This window comes from Amphibalanus amphitrite, unplaced genomic scaffold (assembly GCF_019059575.1).
Source record: "Amphibalanus amphitrite isolate SeventyFive unplaced genomic scaffold, NRLGWU_Aamphi_draft 000413F_arrow, whole genome shotgun sequence".
NCBI lineage: Eukaryota > Metazoa > Arthropoda > Thecostraca > Balanomorpha > Balanidae > Amphibalanus > Amphibalanus amphitrite.
Window position 1 is genome coordinate 400,575 of NW_024881907.1, and position 21,812 is coordinate 422,386.

Here is a 21,812-nt window from a genome sequence, read left to right on the forward strand (position 1 = left end):
ATTAATTACTAATTCACATCTCCACATCTCCTCAGAAACAACCCACTGAACTCTATAAATATCTGAAACCCCTACAAAAATAACTGAAACAAAAGCGCCGTTTTCGTCTCGCTAATTACGTTTACATTAATAGCTAATTTGCTGCATTGTTTAATTTGCAGCAGAACGTTTGTTGATCCTTTTCTCCTGAGAGCCTAGGCATAACATATTTAATATATTTCATTTTCCTTAAAATATTTTACCGAATATTATTAAGTGGTTTTATTTCAAATGAAATAATAATTAAAACGAAATTGGTGTTGTACAACCGATTTATTTTATGATGATCTACCATACTACATGATAATCAATGACGTCATCTTACCAAAAAATCAAAAGACGTAGAATAAGGATTTATAAAAGCTTAGCATACTTCTTGGCAAAACGTTTTCTTTGGTTTTTCGCAGTCGCACCAACGGCATTTAATTTTCCTTGTTCTTCTTCCTTTGTCCTTAACTTATCCTGTGGTTCCAGAGTCCCTGTCCTTTCCATTTCCTTTTCAATATATTTTTAATGCTCATCCCTATCCCCCAGTCCTAACAGTTTCAAATTGTATTGCAATAAAATGTTTTGAATTCTTCACATATAACCTATCTACCTTCGTTGGTACTGTTGGTAGCCAGTGACACATCTACAGGGTGTTTCACTAAAAGTGTCAAAAAGTAAAAGGCCCTAATGCACATAATAACAATGTTTTCTATGGACATTTGCACATAATTCCATCCGCGATTGTTGGACATTTGAATATATAAAAATGATATCACCGTCACTCAAACCTATTCCACATATCCGCCGCTTCTTTTGATGCACCGTTTCGGCACGTGTCCGGAGGTGCCTCACAGCCCGTTTTCATCTTCAGCGTCCAGACTGTCGGCAAAGCCTTGCATTGTGCTCTTCAGCTCTAAAAGTGATGCGACTTAAGTCTTCCTCAGCTCTGCGAGAGCTACTGACCAAAACCAGAAGGCTAGCGGTGACAGATCGGGGCCTCGCGCTGGCCAGGGGCGAGCGGTGAGGCAGCTGATTACTCGGCCCGGGAACGGAACTTCTGGTCCAGCCAGTTATTGGTGGCTACAGCCGTTACGGTGGTTGTTTCTGATAAATTGGGGGCTTGGCTATTTCTGATGTTGAAATAAGCTTCTTGTTATCTTAAAAGGCCCTTAAAAAGACCCTGACCTTTTCAACGATTTCCACCGAGAGGTGGGGTTGACCCGCCTTTTTTTGGACTGGAGCCGGCATCAAAGGAACCCTTTTAAACCTCTCAAGAAGCCCTTTGAAACTTTTATAATCTGGGTCGTAGCGAGATGAGAGAGTGAAACGTTTCCTGAAAAGTCGGCGTACGGTTTCAATGTTTCTGATAGCACCAAATGTAAGTGTAATCCACCGCTCCTGTTGCGGTGTAAATAACCTGTTCTTGTTCTGTATAAGGAAAAAACGACTAGTAACTTTGGCCTCCTGCCCTCGCTCCGTATGAGTGTAAAGTATATCTTAAGTGGCCAAAGCATAAATGTCCAAAAATTTGCAACAAAGCCACGTGCGCAACCACGTGCTTTGCGTATTTTATATATCTTTAATAAGCATTTACTTTTTGACATTTTTAGTGAAACACCCTGTAGGCAGGTAAGTAGGTACCTACCTGCTTTCCTGCTGTCTTCATAAAGCATACCTAATGAAGTTGTCAAATTTGTAGCACATTTTCAACACTTTCATATCAATATGGTGTCAGTGTGGCATGTAACCTAGCTAGGTTCATTATGTTCAGGGTTCAATTCAGAAGAGCTCCGCATAACTCACATAAGAGACAGACGGGGGCTTTACATGGGGTAGTTGGCCTGATGACTTAGCTGGAATATGGCCAAAATTAAATTGACAACTATTAGGTGAAAGGTGGTGATTTGGGTTAAGGGGCGTTTGTTGAAGTCAACTACTGGGTTATTTTGCACCCATTAAATGAAACTTCTGCTCCAATTCTACCCATTGAACCTCAATATCATGATCCACCTGTCCATCACTAGGTATCCTTCCTTATTACATAGAAACTTTGAATGGCATGGCAATTTATAATTTTAAATGACAATATTTTTGTTTCTTCTGTAGGTAGGTAGGTAGGTAGGTAGGTAGGTAGGTACACCAGACTGCTATGGACACTTTTCCAAGTTGGTGGGGCAAAAAACCTAATGTATATCTTGGTTTGAGTCGTTTGATTGAGTTGATTGATTCCTTTCATTGTCGCGTTTGAGTCGATTGAATCATTTCCCGAAAACTGCTCTGACTTGATTGATTTGATTGGTTTCCCAAATTTGTCGTGATTGAATTGATTGCTATTGATTGAGTCGTATACAACCCTGCCTACAACATACCAACACAAAATAGAAAACCTACCAGCCTACAACCTTCCAGCTTACAACCTACATACCAACCTACAACATTTTTTCTGAGTCCTTGGACTGGTATACTTTTACCAGCTAATGAAAATTGAAATTCCTGCTCTTCTAGGGCTCAACAAATTAAAATCAAAATGAAAGTTGTGTCAATATTAATAAAAACATATATTCATTGACAACTTTGGCAAGTGTTTCAAAATCAGGCAACAAATCCACACAGCCTTGCTTTTGATGCTCACCAGTCACCGGGCTAGCGTTGTTATATCCAACTTACAAGTACCTAAACCAGCAAAATTAGACAACCCAAGACTCCTTACTTCCAGTGTTATGTCCTGCCTTGCTTAAAACAGAAAAAATCATAACCACAATACAACTCAGCTTTCATCACGGCACCAGTCCCTTTCTTGAAAGCATTCAAACTTGTTTGAAAATTGGACAAGCACTGAGCGCTACTCGCAAGAGTCCACTCCTGTTTTGCTACGTGTTCATGATCACGGTATACCTCTCATAGACGTGCGCCGAAAAGGCCCGCTCAAAATCTTTGATGCGTTGGCTCCTGGGGCCTACAAAATCCACAGTGAAGGCATGGATGAAGGCTGGGGCGTCAGCTCAGCGTTGTCCCCTCGTGTCACCAGCATCCGATTGGTTCGTTCAGGGTTATTCTCGCCGCGGATTGGCTGGTTAGTCTGTTCGCTAGCAGTGTGCGAAAGCGCCGTCAACAAATGCGATGCAGTGCGTTCACCATTTTCGTGACTTTGTCACCAAATGTCTCTGGTGCTTGTCAGCTTCTGTCGCCTACAATGTAAGCGAGTAGGAAGTTTTTTTGACCTCTGAACTTATGATTGAACAAATGCCAGCTATTGTGATTCACTGATTTCGCAGGAATGAATCTTATTTCTCTTTGTTACCAATGAAGAAGCTATAGAGTGGTTTCGTGAATTCGCTTTATCAGAAAAAAACAGCAACAACAACAGATAACTACAGAAGCCATAATTGAGTCTAAGTTCATATATTCACAGAAAAAAAAAATCAGATGGGTATTGAGAGCGGTTTTTTTTATGATTATATGCTTGACATTACTGAAGATGCATGGACGATCCTGGCGAACAGTACAAGTATTTGACCTGGGGTATGGCGCGATTTACCCAAAGAAACTGTCGTCAAATGGGCGCTAATTTGCGCTCGGCGTCCGCTGCTAAATGCCGGCGTCCGCTGCTGCCGGGTTGAAATGTCACCAGTGACACTGCAGTGACGGCATGTGACGGCTCTGTGGACAGTGTGTGACATCAAAGTCAATTGGCGCCAACTTCCCAATCTGTCGGGGCGGCTGGTTTGACATAACATGGAGGAATATTTGGCAGTCTATATAGATATTGGAGGGTGCTGCCTGTCAGCCATGCATAAGTCACAATGAGGGTTTTCACTCCAGTCGTTATTAAAAGATTGTTCAGCGCAGTCATCGGTCATGCCAGTTCCGCATGTCACACATGCTTCGAGCAGCTGTAAAACCTTTCTCTCATGATCCATAATGGTGAAAAAAAACTGAAACCAAATGAAAAATGTTCACATTGCATGTTTACACGTTTCACGATTGTGAGTCGTTTATATCTTCCTTTTATTGTTCTAATTATGTCATATGTCAATAATTATGTCATACTCTACATACCTACCTACGCAATACGATTCTGTACAGTAGCCGCCTTCAGTTCAAAAACACCCCGGCGTCGAACAACCCCAACAACCCTACAGGACGCTCCAGTGGGCCTGTCGAACAGGCGTCGTGCACAGTCCTCACGATGGCTCACTTTCAATATATGACGTCATAAATCTGCCCAATGGCGCCGTCAACAGCGGCGTTATTTCCACTGGGACCATCCTTACCGGAGTCAGCAGCCAGAAAACACGCAGAACCGACCCGCGGTGACGCTTAACGGGTGCCCTCGGCAGGTCGGATTAGCATTTCCGCGGCGCTAAGGCGATGCCGTCGGCTGTGGCTGAGTGTCGCCGCGGCGTGTATCGCCGGCGAGTCGATGGCGCGTGTTTTTATCGTTGTACGACCCGTGTTGTGAAGCGTCAATTCAGGTGCAGCCGGAGGCCGTTTGTCAATGTTGTCACGCCGGCGAGGGCTCGTCGTGGGCTCGCCGACTGACCGTTCCGTGTCAGAGCGGTGTCAAAGTGCAGGTGAGGGATGATGTGGCTACTCAGGTGGTGAGAGCGCCGGTATTGTAGGCGCAGGTGCCGCGTTTGAAGAGTTGCATGCAGGCGTCTGGACCACCTATGTATCAGGCCTGTCAGCAGCACAATATTCTGGGCACCGTCCACCTCACACACAGAAGCCTTGTGTGTGAGGTGGGGTTACTCGTAAAATAACCTGCATGTAATGGCAGGACGCATATATCTTCATCACGATAGGCGGCGGCCGCGGCCATAACGGCCGGAGCGACACCAGCGCCACCATCGGCGGCTGGTCGGAACTATCGCAACGGATCGCACGTTAATTCAAATTATTTAGTAACGATACGTTATGCGTCAACGAAACCTTTACTGAAAATTTAAGAAAAATGCATTTCATATTATAGCTTAATTTCATGATACATCTCGCGATGTAAATAGGTATTTTAATGGATAATTTGATTAGTAAATAATTGCATCCCTTCAATTAACTAATAATATCATTGCACATATTTCGCATTCGATAAATGCCCCACCGGAATATGAAAGCCCACAAAGTAAGCTTTCTAAAAATGTATATTAGTCACAAGTCAGTGATGGCTTATGCTACTTTTGACGCGATTGTTTTCGTTATCGGTCGATATAACATACACTTTTACTATATTCCAATGCGTACAACTCAGTCAAATTTGAATATTACGTTAATGCCCCAGTAGATAATTAAACATCAATTAATTGCCGTTCGAATGATGTTACGCATGCCTCAATGGTGCCTACCCTAAGCTACTTTTTTCTCGTGTCTTGATAAGCAAGCACTAGGCAAAATTGTGGTATCACCATAATTAACTAATAAAATTAATGAATAAATGACACCTTCGATAAATGCCCCACCGGAATACGAAAGCCCACAAAGTAAGCTTTCTAAAAATGTATATTAGCCACAAGTCAGTGATGGCTTATGCTACTTTTGACGCGATTGTTTTCGTTATCGGTCGATATAACATACACTTTTACTATATTTCAATGCTTACAACTCAGTCAAATTTGAATATTACGTTAATGCCCCAGTAGATAATCAAACAGCAATTAATTGCTATTCGAATGATGGTACCCATACCCCCATTGCGCCTAGCCTAAGCTGCTTTTACCCCCTGTCTTCATTGCCAATCACTGGGTGCAATAGCGGTCTCAGGCCTTATCCGGGCAAAAATGATTTTTAGGGTGAGGGGACAAACGCTAAAGCTATTTCTTTCAAATGTGGCTACTTAAGCGTTTCAAATAAGAGTAAAATTGGAGAACTTCACTCACCTGAACATAATTTACTTAATCTTAAAAATTGACTATCTAATCAAAGTATCAGTTGGCATGATCCAAACATGTAGGTACCTAGGCATGGCGGCGATGGGAGATACGTGTCAGGGTGCGGGCCAGTTATTTTCATGTTCAATCTCTTCATATTGACGCAATCCACGTCACGTAAATATAGAATGTATATTCTTCGCAAGTAGCATATCAATACATTTATCACAAATCTAATGCAGTCACATAAACACATTTTGACACGCACGCTCACGCACCAGATTCTGATGCGCCAACATTTTGATAGGTGCACATTCGCTCGCAATTCAAGTCACATAACAATTTTTAGCTGCCTTCAACAGTCGGCGGCCGTCCTGCGTCAAGGCATGTCGCATTCCGTCCTGTTTTTCAACAGGTTGTTGGGTAAACACTTGCATAGATTCTGCCCGCCCAGTAGTTAAATCGCGAACATGAAATAACTGAATACGAAGAAGAAAAAAACGGGCCGATCATGGACAACAAGAACACCGACAGGAACATTTTCATTAAGTTCGCAACCTCGTGGCGAAGTTAATCGAGATCACGACTTATCGTCCTATAGGTTCATGACTTTTACACTCTTTAGAAGTAGCAGTCGCAGCTGCATCCCGCTTTGGAGGCCGAGGAAATCCATGGCAGGAGGGCAAAAACAAGAACAATATGATTTTGTGACGGCCGGCTTTATCTAAATTACTGAACTCCACTTTTCGTCCCGAACAGTGATTTTTCCTCGGCATGCTATTTTACTCTGAATGAACTCGTGACTCGAGGTTTAGGAATTTCGCGCCGATTGAAGTTCGTCGGAAGCACGGAGGACGTTTCTTTGTCTTGGACGAGTGGTACGCGTGCCTCCATTGCGTGTAGCCCCACTGCGTTTCCAGCTGGCAAATCTCGGTGCTGACGATGTCCTTTAGGTCCACTAAACGTTGATGCACGTAGGTGTCGCACTCATCTGTAAAGAAAAGCCAAATTGTCACAAAAACATTTTCTTCAGTGTCACTGTCATTCACCAGAAGGCTCATATTTAAAACCCCTTAGCCCTAGGTAAAAAGATATTATGAGGAATTTCGTTCCCCACTAGTGAAACTTTCATGCGTGAACAGCCTGATGGTAATATTCTTATTTGTAAAACAATAAATACAAACTGATAACTGACACTGACACTACTATGAATCAGCCCAGAAAAAGAGCATACTACCTAGGTACTTGACAAATGGGATACCAATTTCAAAGAAAGTAAGTCAATTTTCAAAGCAGCCTGAATTAATATATGCAGGCTAGAAGCATATGCCTACTATCTGAGGAGTTAACAAGCAGCCGTTTAATGAAGTGGGTTGCAGACTGCAGAGCCACCACAACAATTCTTGAAACTGCACATGAGTGACACATGTTCTGATTTCAGCAGCATGTTGTAATGGCATTGGGTGGTAATGGCATACTAATAAATTTAGTAGGCACTACTTGTTGCATCAATGTTAAATAGGGAAGATCAATACATACTCGGGAAGCTGATGTCAAAGGTAGTTATGAAAGAATCACTTCAAACAAGTTATGAAAATGTTGTGAAAGGCTTCCAAATAATTTACAAAAGGGCAGTGTCGAATGACTCATCACAAAATTATATTAATGCTTGGGTGTTAGAGGGGAAAATTCCTCTCCAAAAAAGGGATGAGGGTGGTATATTCTTGATAAGGTTAGCCCCGCCCCCCCCCCCAAATAAAGAACAGAAGAAGGAAAAATTGCACTTTCCTGTACAATGGTAGAATCTGATGCGATCATGCAATTAGATGCTCTTTCATGAGTGGTAAATTGCTATTGAAAGTTGGAGGTGGGAGTGGAAAATTATTTTCATTTGGATGTCTTGTTCCACCCAAATTGACAAATTTTGGGACACTGCGAATGAGTTATGAAAATCTTGCCAAAGGGTTCAACAAGTAAACAAAAGTGTTGTTTGAAATGAGTTATGTAAAGGCTGTGAAAGAGTTATAAAGAATTTGCAAAAGGGTTCCTTCAAAAGAGTTCCGAAAAGGTTCCGAAAGAGCTACAATGAGTTAATGAAGAGATTTTACAAATGAGATATGAAAAAGTTGTCAGAGGGTCACAAATAATCTATGAGAAATTTGCTTTAAATGAATTATGAAAGGGCTGTGACAGGGTTACAATAAGTTAATGAAAAGCCTCTTTCGAATGAGTCGGGAAAATGTCGCGAAAGGGTTGCAAATAATTTACGAAAGGGTTTTTTTGAATGAGCTATGAAAATGAAAATATTGAGCATAGTTAAAAAAGTTATGAAAAGGTTACTCTGAATAAACTAATAAAAGGCTGAGAAAGGGTTACCATGAGTTTACGAAAGGGCTGTTTCAAATAAGTTATGAAAAGGCTGCGAAAGGGTTACGAAGGGCTTGCGTAAAGGCTTAGCGAAAGGGTTGTGACCTAACAAGTTGCGAAAAAATCACAGCAGCTTTAGGAAAAGAATATGAATGGATAAAGAAGTAACAAATTTTGTTGCAACAAGTGAGGAACAATGTCACACTAATGGGGCTATAATTATACTCAGAAATAAAAAGCATCTCAGTCTAGTCCATGAAGACTGAAGAGCAGGCTGCACTTAATTGGTGGCTTACCTCGAAATCACTGGCCGACTCACCCCTTCCACTAGATTGATCGGGCGATTAAACACCTTTTTTCAAATAACGGAAACCCAGGCAATTGCCTAAAACCCAGAAGAAACGTTTGAACCGCTGGAAATGCCGAGAAATTGGCGGCTTTTTTTTTTTTTTTTTTTTTTTTTTTAGTGGCCCTAACTTACGTTACCGGCCTCGCGAGGAGGGCGGCGACCTAACTACGCCGCGCAAAACAAACCGGCCGTCCTAACTAAGACCGGTGGCCACAGGGAGGGTACACTGCGCAAGAAATGTCTCATAAGCGCATGGAACGTATGCAGTTTCCAAAGCTCTTGATAATATCAAGAACATGTTTTTTTTCTTCTAATCCCCATCTGGCCAAATGTCCGCCTTTACACGGGGCCTGCACCCTAACTGAAACGCAGAGTTACTTACGGCTTCCGTCTACACAGAGCCCATTTTTTTTTTTAAATAATCCTTACCTGTCTGAGCAGTACGGGGTGGGCATCAAAGCGTAACTCTCGCTGTCCGATGCTCGCAGTGTCTGCCCTGGCTGCCCGAAGAAGTCTGAAGTTGTTTCATTAGACACACAGGAGTGTTTCGTCGGCATCGAACATGACCAGCTGCTGGTCGCTGTTGACAACATACCGAGTATGTAGCTACCGCTGTTCTGCATTCATATTTAAAGACTGGATGTCGCTGACATTCTGTTGATGAACATAATGACTATATTGATGTTAAAGTAGGCGAGTGTACATACGGCAAACGGTAGACGGCGGACGGTAGACGGCGGACGATACACGTATAGATGGACAGACGGACAGACGGACAGACGTATAGGTGGACAGGCGGACATGCGGACAGGCGGACAGACGGACAGACGGACAGACGGACAGACGGACAGACGGACAGACGGACAGACGGACAGACGGACAGACGGACAGACGGACAGACGGACAGACGGACAGACGGACAGACGGACAGACGGACAGACAGGCGGACTGCACGCAGCGGCCGGCAGACGTTGGACCACGGACGTTGGACGGTAGACGGCAGACGACTAACCCCAGACGTTGAACCACAGACGTCGGACAGGACGGTCGTCGGGCGGTGGTTATCTGCCGGCTGTGTCCACAGAGCGACGGCCGCGGTGTGAGCCCGTGTTTGTCGGTGTGAGCCCGTGTTTGTCGGCTGTGGGCCCGTGTTTGTCGGCTGTGGGCCCGTGTTTGTCGGCTGTGAGCCCGTGTTTGTCGGGTGTGAGCCCGTGTTTGCCGGCGCCAGACGGATCAAACACACGGACCCGGCAATCCGTGGCCACAGGCAGAGACCAGTGCGGCAGGTAGGCTGGGAAGCTAGCGTGGCCGGCGTGAAAATGTGACAAAAAAAGGCTAATTAAGTGCTTAAATGTGAACTTCATAAGTGGGACGCAACGCTTTAAACATAGCATCTTAGGTATCTTTTATCAAAATTTATTGTATCGAGCGTTTAAGCTTGAGGTAATTTTACCCTGAGTTGTTACATTACGCAAATCATCAAATATTCTGGGATGTTTTTCATTGATAAGCCCCTTATAACCTAAAAATGTGAATTTCTAGATGCATCGTTGTTTTCTTTTCAGTCATTTAAGAATGAAAGCTGAGTTGACCACGCATCACTTTATCCTAGTTCATTCATTTCGAAGCCAGATCTAATTTTAGCTGTCCACTTCTGGTGCAGCGCCGCCAGTCACATCGACTTTTCATCTTCCAGAATTCTAGACTCATTCGGCTGACCATGAGAAGTGAGTCCGTCGAGCCGGGTCCTCACACTATCTGGGGCAGTGATTTGTTGACCGCGGCCGAGCAGTGTCCGCAGAGTTTTAAGTTGTCCATCACCCCGTTTCGGGTTACCAATGCACAAGGGAGGGCGCACAGCTGGTGAGGAGACTCACACGCCGCTTTATATCCATGTCCCCTGAGAATGGACGCAGGTGCGGCCGCCTTTCATGGCTCTCGGTATTTGTAATCGCGCCCATATAACAAAGAAGCTCTGTTGAGTTGAATAAATAGTGTGAAACGAGTTACACAAAAACAAATGCCTGAAAAATACATCAATTGATGCATGAACATGAAGAAAGATTGCGTTGCTATGGCACATTCTCCTGCTGTTTGTTGATTTTGGCACCGCCCCTGTTATACAAATGCTCCCATTAGATTACGACAGTCCTATTGCATTTAGGTACTTTCATTTTATTTTGCATGAATACTTCCCACATGTTTGGGAGAAGGAGCGCGAATTTGTTGTAAAACTTACAAAAGCGTAGTCCTCAGGTTTACTGAATTAAACAATTTCGTGAAGAGAGTCGAGTTTATTGAGAAGACTCTGGTGCCTAGAGCCTGTAGCATTCAACCTCTTACATCTCAGTAATGCATTACGTGTATCTCACTATCAGAAACACTCACGTCAACAGTGATGGACATGGGTGCGCATACATTTACCCTGTTGCATGCCTGTGTGGAGGATACTGGTAATGCCTCATGTTAAATTATTCAATCGGTGAGATTGATGAGACCGCATCTATGGGTAATTGTTTCCGTTGGAAAGTGGCCGCATCCAGCCGTCGGAAGCGATTTGGCCGCCGTGTGAACCCGGTGGTTCTGGTCCGGGGCCGTAAATACGCCACCAACGAGCTGCCGTTCGTTAGCGCCAGCTTGTGGCTCGCCAGGTGAAATGCTGTTTTAGGTATCAAGGCATTTCTGGAAACAGTGATCTATGCAAAAAAAAAAATCATTTGTGAAAGATCAAGCGTTGGTGACAATTTTCGGCGCGTTAGTTGAGTCTGGATTTCTATCCAGTCATTTGCACAGGATGTTTCTTGCAAATTGTATATTCTTGCAAAACCAGCTGTGTTTTCTGATTGGTCAGCCGGAGCCGCGGTGAGATATCGCCTTGTATTCCATAAAACACCACAGACACAGACGCGCTGCGGCTGCTGTGCCCCGGGCCGGGGCTCGCCACTGCAGGTCGCGGCTCGCCGTGCTCGTGTCGAGTATATCGGTGTCTGGTGGCGCGGATCGGGTCGACCGGCGGTATTGGTCAGCGGCCACCGCACTCGGGGCCAAGTGGGTGGCCCTCGGCCGCCGCCGGGGGGACGGGGGGGGGGGGGGGGGGGGGACGCGGGTCGATGGACCGACAACAGTGGTCAGCTCCCGCCACAGCGATGGCGACGATGAATGATTCAGCACTAGTTACGCACTGTTGACTTCGTTAACCCGCAAACACTAGCTCTAGTTGGCTGTTTGTGCAGTCTTGGTGAACAGTTCAGCGACTTAAATTGGAGTTTGTGGGACATGTTCCTCGATTAGCTGATATTTGTGTGCGTGCTGAATTGGCAAGTCCCAGTCCTGTCACTTCTTCTTGAGAAAATGATATAAAAGATACATGCGTCAGAATATTAATGACTTGAATAGACATGTTTATATTTACTGGCTAATATAGAACAATTTTGAGTATCTTTTTATCGCCTTGAGAACTGATAGCCTCGCCGCTCTCCTGACGGCAGCTCGCTGACAGTCATGCAGCAGTGTCCGTGCCGGCGCTCCCCGTTCGTACGTCTGTGCCTGCATGCAGCGGCCCTCGGTCCGGTCCGTCCCGCGTCCAGCACCATTGTAATCTAGATAATGGATGCCACGGCCGATACAATGTGCGCCACCTAGCAGCCGTAAGTATGTATATGGCCAGACGCCGTACGGAAGGAGCTGTTAATACCAATTTACCAATCAGTCGGACAGCAATCCCTACTGGCGTCGGGTGCTACCAGTATAACTAACACACGAGCCGCCGCCCGGTGCCGATTTATGAGCCTCTTACTCATCTCCAGGGCACCGAGCGTTACTTGAGAAATATACGCGGCATCCCAGTAGACCTATGCATGCCGAACTGATCAGAAATGATTATGTCGGCTTACATAGTTATAGGGGAAAATATTGACTCATGTGGAGATTCCTACTTCGTTTCAATTTATTCCACACTCTTCCCCTGGAGATTCCATGCAAATATGCATTACGTCCCATCTAAGAAAACCCCAGCTGTGATAGGCAGGGCTGCGGAGTCGATGGATTTTCGGCGACTCCGACTCCGACTCCGACTCCGACTCGGGCTTTCAAAAACCAGCTCCGACTCCGACTCCGACTCCGGGCAGAATTGTCGACTCCGACCGACTCCAACTCCCGAATCCGACTCCGCAGACCTAGCAGGGCTGCGGAGTCGACAGATTTTCGGTGACTCCGACTCCGACTCCGGCTCGGGTTTCTAAAATCGACTCCGACTCCGACTCCGACTCCGACTCCGACTCCGCAGCCCTGGTGATAGGTACACTAGCCTAGGATCCTTCCCTGGTCCGACGGCTCCTGTGATACACATTACCTTCTCTCTAGCCATGTGGCTCCTGTATGGCCCAGCGAGTCCTGAGCCCTGTGATACACTACATTGGCCCGGCAGTTCCTGTGATACACTCCCCCCTCAGCGGCGGCTGTGCCCCCTCCCCCCTGCTCGGCACGCGCCGCTGCCCAATGACGTCAGCACCAGCCTCCCCAGAGACGGCCGGCCTTCCCAACGGCTACAAACTCGGGATACGACAGCCATTTTCTGATTGATCTAGGAAACTTTGGTCGCTCATGGCGGAATACGCCAAAACCCGGTAAGCCTGGGAAATGTCAATCTAATTTGCTTTCTTTACAGTTCTGGCGTGATTACATAATTATAAAGTTGTCCACGCTAAGTGAGGACCAGTGTTGAAGGCGAGTTGTCTTTTACTTCGATTTCGAGAACACTTAACGAGACCAACGGAATTTTCAGTGACGTTTGAAATGTGAATGTAACAAAAGTCTTAACTCAGAACCACCCAGTCTGCAGCCAGTTTTCCCTTAATGCAATCGGCTGCTCACACATGCATGGTCTAGCCTGCACTTAACCAGTGGACAATGGTGGCTTCTACGGCGTCTGGAACAGCCCAGACTGCCTCCGTAGTACTACTACCTGATTAAATGCGCCCGGACGGCTATCACCGTGCCAATTTTCCCGCCCACCGCTGCATTATATATCGCCTATAATTGTGGTCATGGCTGGGCGCCCGCCCGGCCGGCCGGTGGCGGTCCTAACCAGTGTGGAGCAGACCGCCGGCGGCCCCAGGGACATCCTGGGGGTAGAGGGGGGATTTGTGGACAGACGATTTGTCGCCGCCGCCGCCGGACAAATCGGCCGCTCCAGCCGGCCCCCGCCGCGCTGTCTGATTATACAGCGACCAGCCACCGGCCGGAAAAAGGTGCCAGCTCTCCGCCGGCGGCCGAGGCTTTCCACCGCCAGCGCCGCGGAGCCTCACCCGATCGACAGCCGGTGCGAAACGGCTCCCGTATGTCAATGACTGCGAAAAACACTGCCCGTGCGGCGAGTCGTCGCCGGTCGGCTAACCTACTGCGTGGGTAGACTGCGCCGCCGAACTTTGGTGTGTTGCGGCACAGCAGACAAGACAGGTGGAGAGCCGACGCGAAGAGCGGCTCAGGCTAATGGAGCGGAGCCCGTCAGCGCGACAAACTTTGCCCTAACTTGAGATGTTAATGCACTTCAGCATTAGGTGGCCGGTGTTGAAAATGTTCATCAGAGCCTTATCAGCTTAGCAAACACTCCAGGGGATGTAGGGAAATTGCTCTCCGGTGGAGTGAGCCATTTTGATATGCAACTTCCTTAGAGACAATGCTGAGAGGTTTTTAAAAGCTTTTGGTAAAATCCTGCAACAGCTGTTGCTTTAATATCACTTACGTTGCTTATTTCTAAGACTTAGCAGATATATTCACCACAATTTACCCACTTCCTACTAAATGCTAGTGCATTTTAAGCGTGCTAAGGGGACGCCAGCATCATACATCCGCGATATTTCATCCGCCTATGATACGTACAGCTGCGTTATTCAATGATTTCCCGCTATCTGGACTACCATCGGAGACCACAGCGGATCGCACGATCAAATTCTGTTCGAGCTGCGGGCCGGCTACAATCGTTCAATTCCCAGCTTTAATGGCCTCCCTCTGGGGCGTTGCCTTTTTGCCGGAGCTCTCGGCCAGTCCATTTCGCGACACAAAAGCGAGCCGGGCGCAGATGCGGCGATGATGATCGGGGACGGCGCCGCGCGCCGGTGGGACGCTCTGTCGCGCCCATCACCCCTCCCCCTCCCCTCCCCAGCTCGACGGGTGTCCCGGCGGAGAGAAAATAATGCAGCGCTCCGAGCGCGGCGGCCTACTGACGACCCCGCGTCACGGCATTGCGACATCTTAACACCAACGGAGTAGTAGCGAAATGCGCAATAGAAATGTAAATCATTTTGTTTTTCAACGCTCATCATAGTGTTTAGTTGTTATTAATCTGTTTCAGTTGAAGACAAATTTTAACGAACGGTGTTACTAGTTATTGGTAATAAGCCTTCAGTTATTTACTGGGCTTTTAACTAAGGCAGATTTGATATTTGTTTTGCTTTATATTCAGTCTTTTCCGAAAATGTTTTTGGGATGTCTTTGAATTTTGTATAACGAAAGGGTATCATGCAATTTACGGTGATCGGTACGTATTTGGGAATGGGATAGATTAGAGGTGAATGAACGAAAATAAGATCTGCAAATATTTGCAAACAATTGCGAAAACCCGTTCCGAGGCTGATGAGTTTTATCACACCTAATGAGTCTGAAACTTGTTTTTTAGCACATATTTATTCGTCGCTCATATTTGCACCTAATGTTCGTTGCGCTGCGAATGTTCGCTAACCATTGGCACTTACCACAGCATTGATAAACTAGCAGCCTAGGACGTTTTAGCGCCGGATCTTCTTAAACAAACACATCTTTGCCTTCTGCAGAGTTAACTGTGTTTTAAACGCCTAAGCATAATGTCTTGGTCGATTACCAGTTCTGGACTGTGTTTGCCTCCTGCCGTGTCGGCCAAACAGTCTTGAGTGACAGGAGATCATTATAAGCGGTGGGTATGTAGCTGAGACAGTCAGCGCGTGGGCCCATCCTCAGTCGCCCGAGCGTTCAGCGCCGAGACGGTCACAGGTCGTCGGACAACTCCGCCAAAGGGCCACTCGTCCGCCGAGAGAGCACACAGAAACGCGAGGAACAAACTGCCGGAAAAAGAAGTGGCTTCTCTGAAGATGACAGGACCCGACAAAGAGATGTTACAGCTGGTAACTGACGAAGCTAGCAGAGGACAGGCCGCTGTGGTGTTTGAAGACGTGCTGGAGCGGTGCTGCGGCACCGGGCGCTGGCAGGTGATGCTGATCAGCTACATGTCCGTCATGTGGCTCATCTTCCCGTCTTTCTCCATGTCGATGATGTTCATCGGCGCCACGCCGGCGTTCAAGTGCGCTGACGGGCTCGACACCAACGCCACGTTCGAGTCTCTGCCGGAGGGTACTCCTCAGTGTCACCAGACCAACGCCTCCGGGGTGGCCTGCTCGCGCTGGGTGTTCGACACGTCCATGTACGAGTCGACCGTGGTGACCGAGTGGAACCTGGTGTGCGGCCGCAAGCCGATGCTGTCGATGCTGCAGTCTGTGCTGATGCTGGGAGGGATCGTCGGCTCGCTGCTCGGCGGGCAGCTGACGGACAGGTTCGGACGCCGACCCGTCTTCCTGCCAGTGATGTTGCTCGTGATCGCCTGCTCCTTCTCCGCGGCGCTGGTGGACGACTATGTCAGCTTCGTCGTGATCCGTGGCGTCACGGGCTTCTGCATGGCTTCCATGATCGCGAGCCAGTTCGTGCTGGTGACAGAGCTGAGCGGCTGCAAGCACCGGGCGGCACTGACGACCGTCACCTTCCTACCGTTCTCGTTCGGAACCATGCTGGTGGCGGCCGCGTCGCACGGCATCCGCACGCGCTGGCTGCTGCAGCTGGCGTTCGCCGTCCCATGCCTGCTGTTCCTGCCCAACTTCTGGCTGATGCCCGAGTCGCCGCGCTGGCTGCTCGTCCAGGGTCGGTTCGCTGAGGCGCTGGAGGTTCTGCGTCAGGGCGCCCGCTGGAACCGCAGAACAATGCCGTCGGACGACGAGGTGCTCAAGATGATGTCCGATGTGCGCCAGACTTTGATCGCTCGCGAGGAGGCCCTGAAGGGGGACAGCCGAGACTCTGCGTTTCAGCGCGCGCTCGACCTGGTGCGGACGCCGCGGATGCGCAGATACACCCTGGCGAGCACGTACATCGGCTTTGCCATAGCCGGCTCATACTTCGGCATCTCCTTCGACATGTCACAGCTGAGCACGAGTCCTCACCTAGCGGTAGCGCTGTCGGGAGTCGTGGAGATTCCTGCGTGTTTCATCTACCCACTGCTTAACCGGTTTGGTCGGCGTCGCTGCTTCATCACCTTTCTGTTCACAACGGCCATGGCGATGTTCCTCGTCTTCATCAAGAAGGACGCCACTCTGTGGCTTGTACTGGGTCTGGTGGGAAAGCTGAGCGTCTCGGCGGCGTTCAACATGTTCTCCTACGTGTCCGAGTTCATGCCGACGCAGCAGCGCGGCCTGGCGCTCGGCGTCCAGCAGACGGCCTCGCGGATCGGCGGCGCCGTCTCGCCGTTCGTGGTGGACCTGGTGAGCGGCCTGCACGAGCTGGCGCCGTCGGCCGTGTTCGGCGCCGTGGTGCTGCTGGCCAGCCTGGCGGCCCTGCTGCTGCCCGAGACGGCCGGCAGACCGATGCCCGAGACGGTGGCAGACGTGGAGGCCGCCGCTCATCGCAAACGCTTCAAGAAGGGCGCCGTGTACGAGCGGACCCTCAGTGACGACAGCACGATAACTGATGTTACATCCAACTAAACATGTTCACATCTATGAGTGCCTGGTCAGTGTGCAAATGCCAGCTTTGACCACATCAACAAAAATAAGCATTTTATTACACGACTTTTACCACTAACTAGCTCCCAAAACAGAGTCTATCGTTCGCTGATTGAGGGTCGTGCGGTGCTGGGCTGAATGTCAGAATGAGACCAGACTCCCTTGCTGTATGTAGGTAAGGCCTGATTTGTTCAAAGCCCTAGAACCAATTTTCCCCGTTCATCGTTGTTATTGTACTGTTTTCGTTCTCAGGTTTGTCACGAACTCGCGGCACACTCTCCAATCTGTTTGCAATGCCTCTCAAGTGCGTCCTTTATTCAGTTCCACACGATTTCTGGATAACCATGACCGAATCTCGTCTGACCGTCGAGAATAAGCCGGGACACACACTGCTGCAGTGCGTCCTTCCCCGGTCACGGCCGGCCATATCGGCTCGGCCGGAATACCAATGACCGCGCTCTCCCCGGTACAGAGACACTCCGCCCAGGCTGAGAGGCCGTGACGGAATTCGCAGACATCCAGTGCCGGATGAGGAGGGGAGGTATACTGCGGACTTGATGACACCATGGGCTTGCGTTTCAATATATTGGAGGTTACTTTTGATAAACGTTTTATTACATTTTAAACAACTGATCTGAGATACAGAAGAATAAGACCGTTTTCAGCAATTCTGATACACGCAAAACCGTTTACTGTTGCTGCTGCCGCTCCTGCTACTGCTGCCACAGTGCCCCGCTGCCACTGCAGGCTAATGTTACAACTGCCACTGCTATTACCGCTGCTTCTACTTTTGCGGAGCCGTATATGACTGAGCGCTATTACCACAGGGTGGAACTGTTGCCCCCAGAAGCCGCCGTCTCTATGTGGCCATTGTGTACGCTGACGGGTGCTTTCGCCGTGTGTGGGAGGGGTCGCGACGAGGGGGGGGAGTAGCGCCTGCCAGGGGCGTAAAAGCCTACCAGCGCCAGCCACAAACCCGAGGCATAACGGCTGATGGCGGGCGGCGGCCGTTCGATTTATCGAGCCGCCGCGGTGGTGCAGCGTGCACCACTGGGTCCGTCAATGTGAGCGGCCACCGACGGCCAGTAACATGGGACTATTTCGATAACGGCAGCCGACAGCGCCCCATTGACGGCCAGTGATATTGGATGTGTGTTTTATGGCACCCGGCAGCCGTGCGTCGGACAGGTGCGTCGCCCGATGAGTGACGCCACTGATTTGACCGTGCGCTCCCCGGCCGGACACGCAATAAACGGCGCACTCCACTCGGGAACTCGATTGCGGCCGTGCACCGTGCTGTCCCGTGTTGCATAAAACGGCCCGACGCGGCCGGAACGATGGGCCGGAACCCGCTCCAGCCGCCGTCACGTTCGACACTTTACAGCGCCACGAACGACTTCAACCCGGACACGAATTTGTTTTACGCTGTCGGACTTACGACACCATCATCCCCTCATGGCACCGCCACACCGCCAACCGTCCAACTCGGCCCAACGCCAAATGAGAAATGAATCCTGGCCGCGCATCGGTAGTGTTATTGCTCATCGTTCATTCTGACCGATCATAACTCACGCTTACGATCCACTGCAAGTTGCAGCAGCCGGATCTCAACTTCTGGCTCCCGGTCGGAATCTGTCGGCGCCGCTGGGAGCTGTGGTTGGGGGTGGGGTGGGGGGGGGGGGGCTCATTGCGCGCCCCGGTCACGCCCCTAACGGTCATCAGCAGCCGGCCCGGACACGGAGTTCGGTTATGTCCGCTGAGCGGTCGGCAGTGCGGCCGGTCAGCGCACCGCGGGCGGCGGATGTCCGCAGGTCGGCCCGTCTTAACGAGCGTTAATGGACTCCAAGGAACTGGACAGTCTCAGCCTACATACTGCTGTAGATCCTGATTGGGAGTTTTCTGGTGGAGCTGGCTGGTGATTAAAAAAAAGGATGAGGCTGTATGGTGCATCCGTCAGCAATACCTTGATAAGAACTGTAATTGAATGGGGTTTCTGTTGCAGTTGCTACTTGGCAACTAGGTTTATTATAGTTCAAAGAGATCTTGCTTCAACATTTACCAAATATTACGTTAGCTGGCATCCACTAGTTGCGACTTACTGATCTAAACTAACTTCATAAAGTTCTCAGAAACTTTCAAAGGTCCCACGTTCATAGATAAATATTAAGGAAGTTCCAAGTTGCTTAGAATTCTTTCCACTCCTGCCGTGGACCCCGTGAACTGACACCACTCCTCTCCGGGCCGGGCCGTAATACCGGTCTGCTCGCCCCTCCCTCCTTGCCGTCGGCCATCTTTGCTGCCATCATCACTTACACAAATGAAACCAGTCAGGTGGCGGAAATGAAGTGTGCACTGTTCGCCGCGGTGCCGGCGGACGGTGCCGCTGCTGCCGCTGTCTCCCCAGTGACGAGCTGCCGCCGCCCCACCGCCGCGCCGGGTCGATTTACAAAACGAGCTGGCAGGGTATTTATACAAAATAGTCTGCGCATCGTGTGTTGCCATTGTGATTTGTTTTTCGATGGTCACCCAGCGTGCTGATTGTGGAGTACCGAGTACTCTCTCCAAGGGCATTCGAAGGCTCAGCTTGACCTTGTTCAGTTGATGGGCTGACCTCACTCCCTAGCATATGACGTTTCACTATTGTGACCCGTTGTTCCGCCTCTTGTGATTTCAGTGCAGCTCAGCTGTGGCGATGAAGGCGTTCTTCGACATGATGTCGAACGGGTCGCACAAGATGGTGCTGTTCGGGGCGGCGTGCACGCACGTCACAGATCCGATCGCCAAGGCGTCCAAACACTGGAATCTGGCCCAGGTGAGCCCCTGATCGACGCACACCTCCGGCAGACGGCGCGGCTGGGAGGACGGTACGGGTGACGGGGCAGTCCGATTCTGTGCTGCGCTGTGCTTTTTTCTGGTGCACTGTAGCGGCACTTTGCTCGGAGTTTCAGCTGCGGCAGTAAAATCTCTAGAAAGCTATGAATATCCACTGCCAATCCGACCATACAGCACTTTCACTGCGACTCTGGTTCATCTTTTTACACTCTCGGTCCCGACTCGTGATAAATCTTGGCTGATGGCCGGTTCATTGGGGCATTTGGCACCGTCCACCGGCGGCAATTTCGGCGGTGGGGCGCGGCGTAAATTCCCCCAATGACGCCAATGAGGGCTATCATCAGCACACAATGCGCCGGTCACGCAACAGCGGCCGCCGCCAGCGGGCTGGAAGGGTCGCGAATCACCCATTGATTTCCAAGTGTATCGCAGTCGGCTGTGTTTGATCTACATCTGAAATTAATTACGAGTAAATCATTCGGAAGGTTCGGTTCAGGAATGTTTGTCTTATTTACCTGAACCTAGATTAAAGACAACCATCTGTCGTTATATTTCCCTTTCCGGGAAGCCCAGACAGGGAAGTGAACTCGGCAGTTTTGATTCCGCAAAACACGACGCATTTGTGCGTTTAACTTTTTCAGCGCCGTTCCGTTTTGTTTTCGCCTCACGGCCACCTGTTTGTGGTTTTACAGCTCTCCTACGCCAACACGCACCCGATGTTCACCAAGCGCAACTTTCCAAACTTTTACCGGATCGTGCCCAACGTGCGCTACCTGGACGTGGCTCGCGTGGAGTTTGTCAAACTGCACGGCTGGAAGAGGGTCGGCACACTCTGCCAGGATGACCCCCGCTACACACTGGTACGTAACATTGTCATTAATTCTGATACGCCCCCTCAATTTACCAAAAAGATGCGAATGTTGCGTCCTCGTGGACAGATAGTATCACAAAGTATCATGTCACATACTAACTGTATAGCTTTCGTTGGCATTACATTGTTTCCCTGACTTTTTACCGTTTATGTGTGATTCCTTCACGGCCGCTTGGGCTCTAACTCAGCAAGTGCCTCTTCTAACGCCATGTAAATGGCACAGTCTAACATGTAAGGGTATGCACCAATGCTAATAATATCAGTAGAGGGATTGACCCGCGAAGGAATGATATTATTTGGTTGCATCAGTTCCGTTTAGGACCTTGATCACCAGTGGCGGTTACTAGCGGACACAGTCCACGCGCTAATGAATGGTCCCGCGGTGTTTCGTACTCCGTGGCAGCCGTTTGGAGCAATTAAACAGGCCGCTGGGCACGCGGTCAATGAGCGGTGCGGCTCGGTGTCACAGGGTGCAGCGAAACCACTAGGGGTTAGCGGGGACTGGGGGGCCTTCCATCACAGTCCTCACAGGGTGCAGCGGAACCAGGTAATGAACAATAAAGTTGGCCACAGCATTAGCGTTTAGCTTCATCAGTACGGAATCAAATAATGAGCACGCTTTGAACTTAATTACGAAGTTGAATGCGCAAAGTTTGTTAATGCAAGTTCTACAATGTTTCACCGTTATGTAAACAGCAATAACT

At 48.9% G+C, this 21,812-nt stretch overlaps 2 protein-coding genes and 1 long non-coding RNA gene across 7 annotated transcripts in view; 2 read left to right on the forward strand and 1 right to left on the reverse strand.

The window, feature by feature from the left end:
* LOC122390873 (gamma-aminobutyric acid type B receptor subunit 2-like) overlaps positions 1–21,812 on the forward strand; it is a 143,788-nt gene that overhangs the window by 46,687 nt on the left and 75,289 nt on the right. For all 5 annotated transcript variants that reach the window (XR_006258242.1, XR_006258243.1, XR_006258244.1 and 2 more), the window contains exons 2-3: positions 20,080–20,217; positions 20,930–21,097. Coding sequence is in view for 2 of the 5 variants with exons in the window: in XM_043384288.1 (XP_043240223.1) it covers positions 20,080–20,217; positions 20,930–21,097 (306 nt within the window). In the remaining 3 variants the exon portion in view is untranslated. The remainder of the gene's footprint in view (positions 1–20,079; positions 20,218–20,929; positions 21,098–21,812) is intronic.
* On the reverse strand, positions 6,386–8,753 carry LOC122390875. Its single transcript, XR_006258245.1, has 2 exons — positions 8,555–8,753; positions 6,386–6,882 (listed from the first exon to the last, which is right to left on the reverse strand). It is a non-coding gene; the product is annotated as an uncharacterized LOC122390875 (long non-coding RNA).
* LOC122390874 (organic cation transporter protein-like) lies at positions 15,613–18,002 on the forward strand. The gene has a single exon (XM_043384289.1). It carries the CDS (start codon positions 15,732–15,734, stop codon positions 17,385–17,387), a length of 1,656 nt encoding a protein of 551 aa, XP_043240224.1. The 5' UTR covers positions 15,613–15,731; the 3' UTR covers positions 17,388–18,002.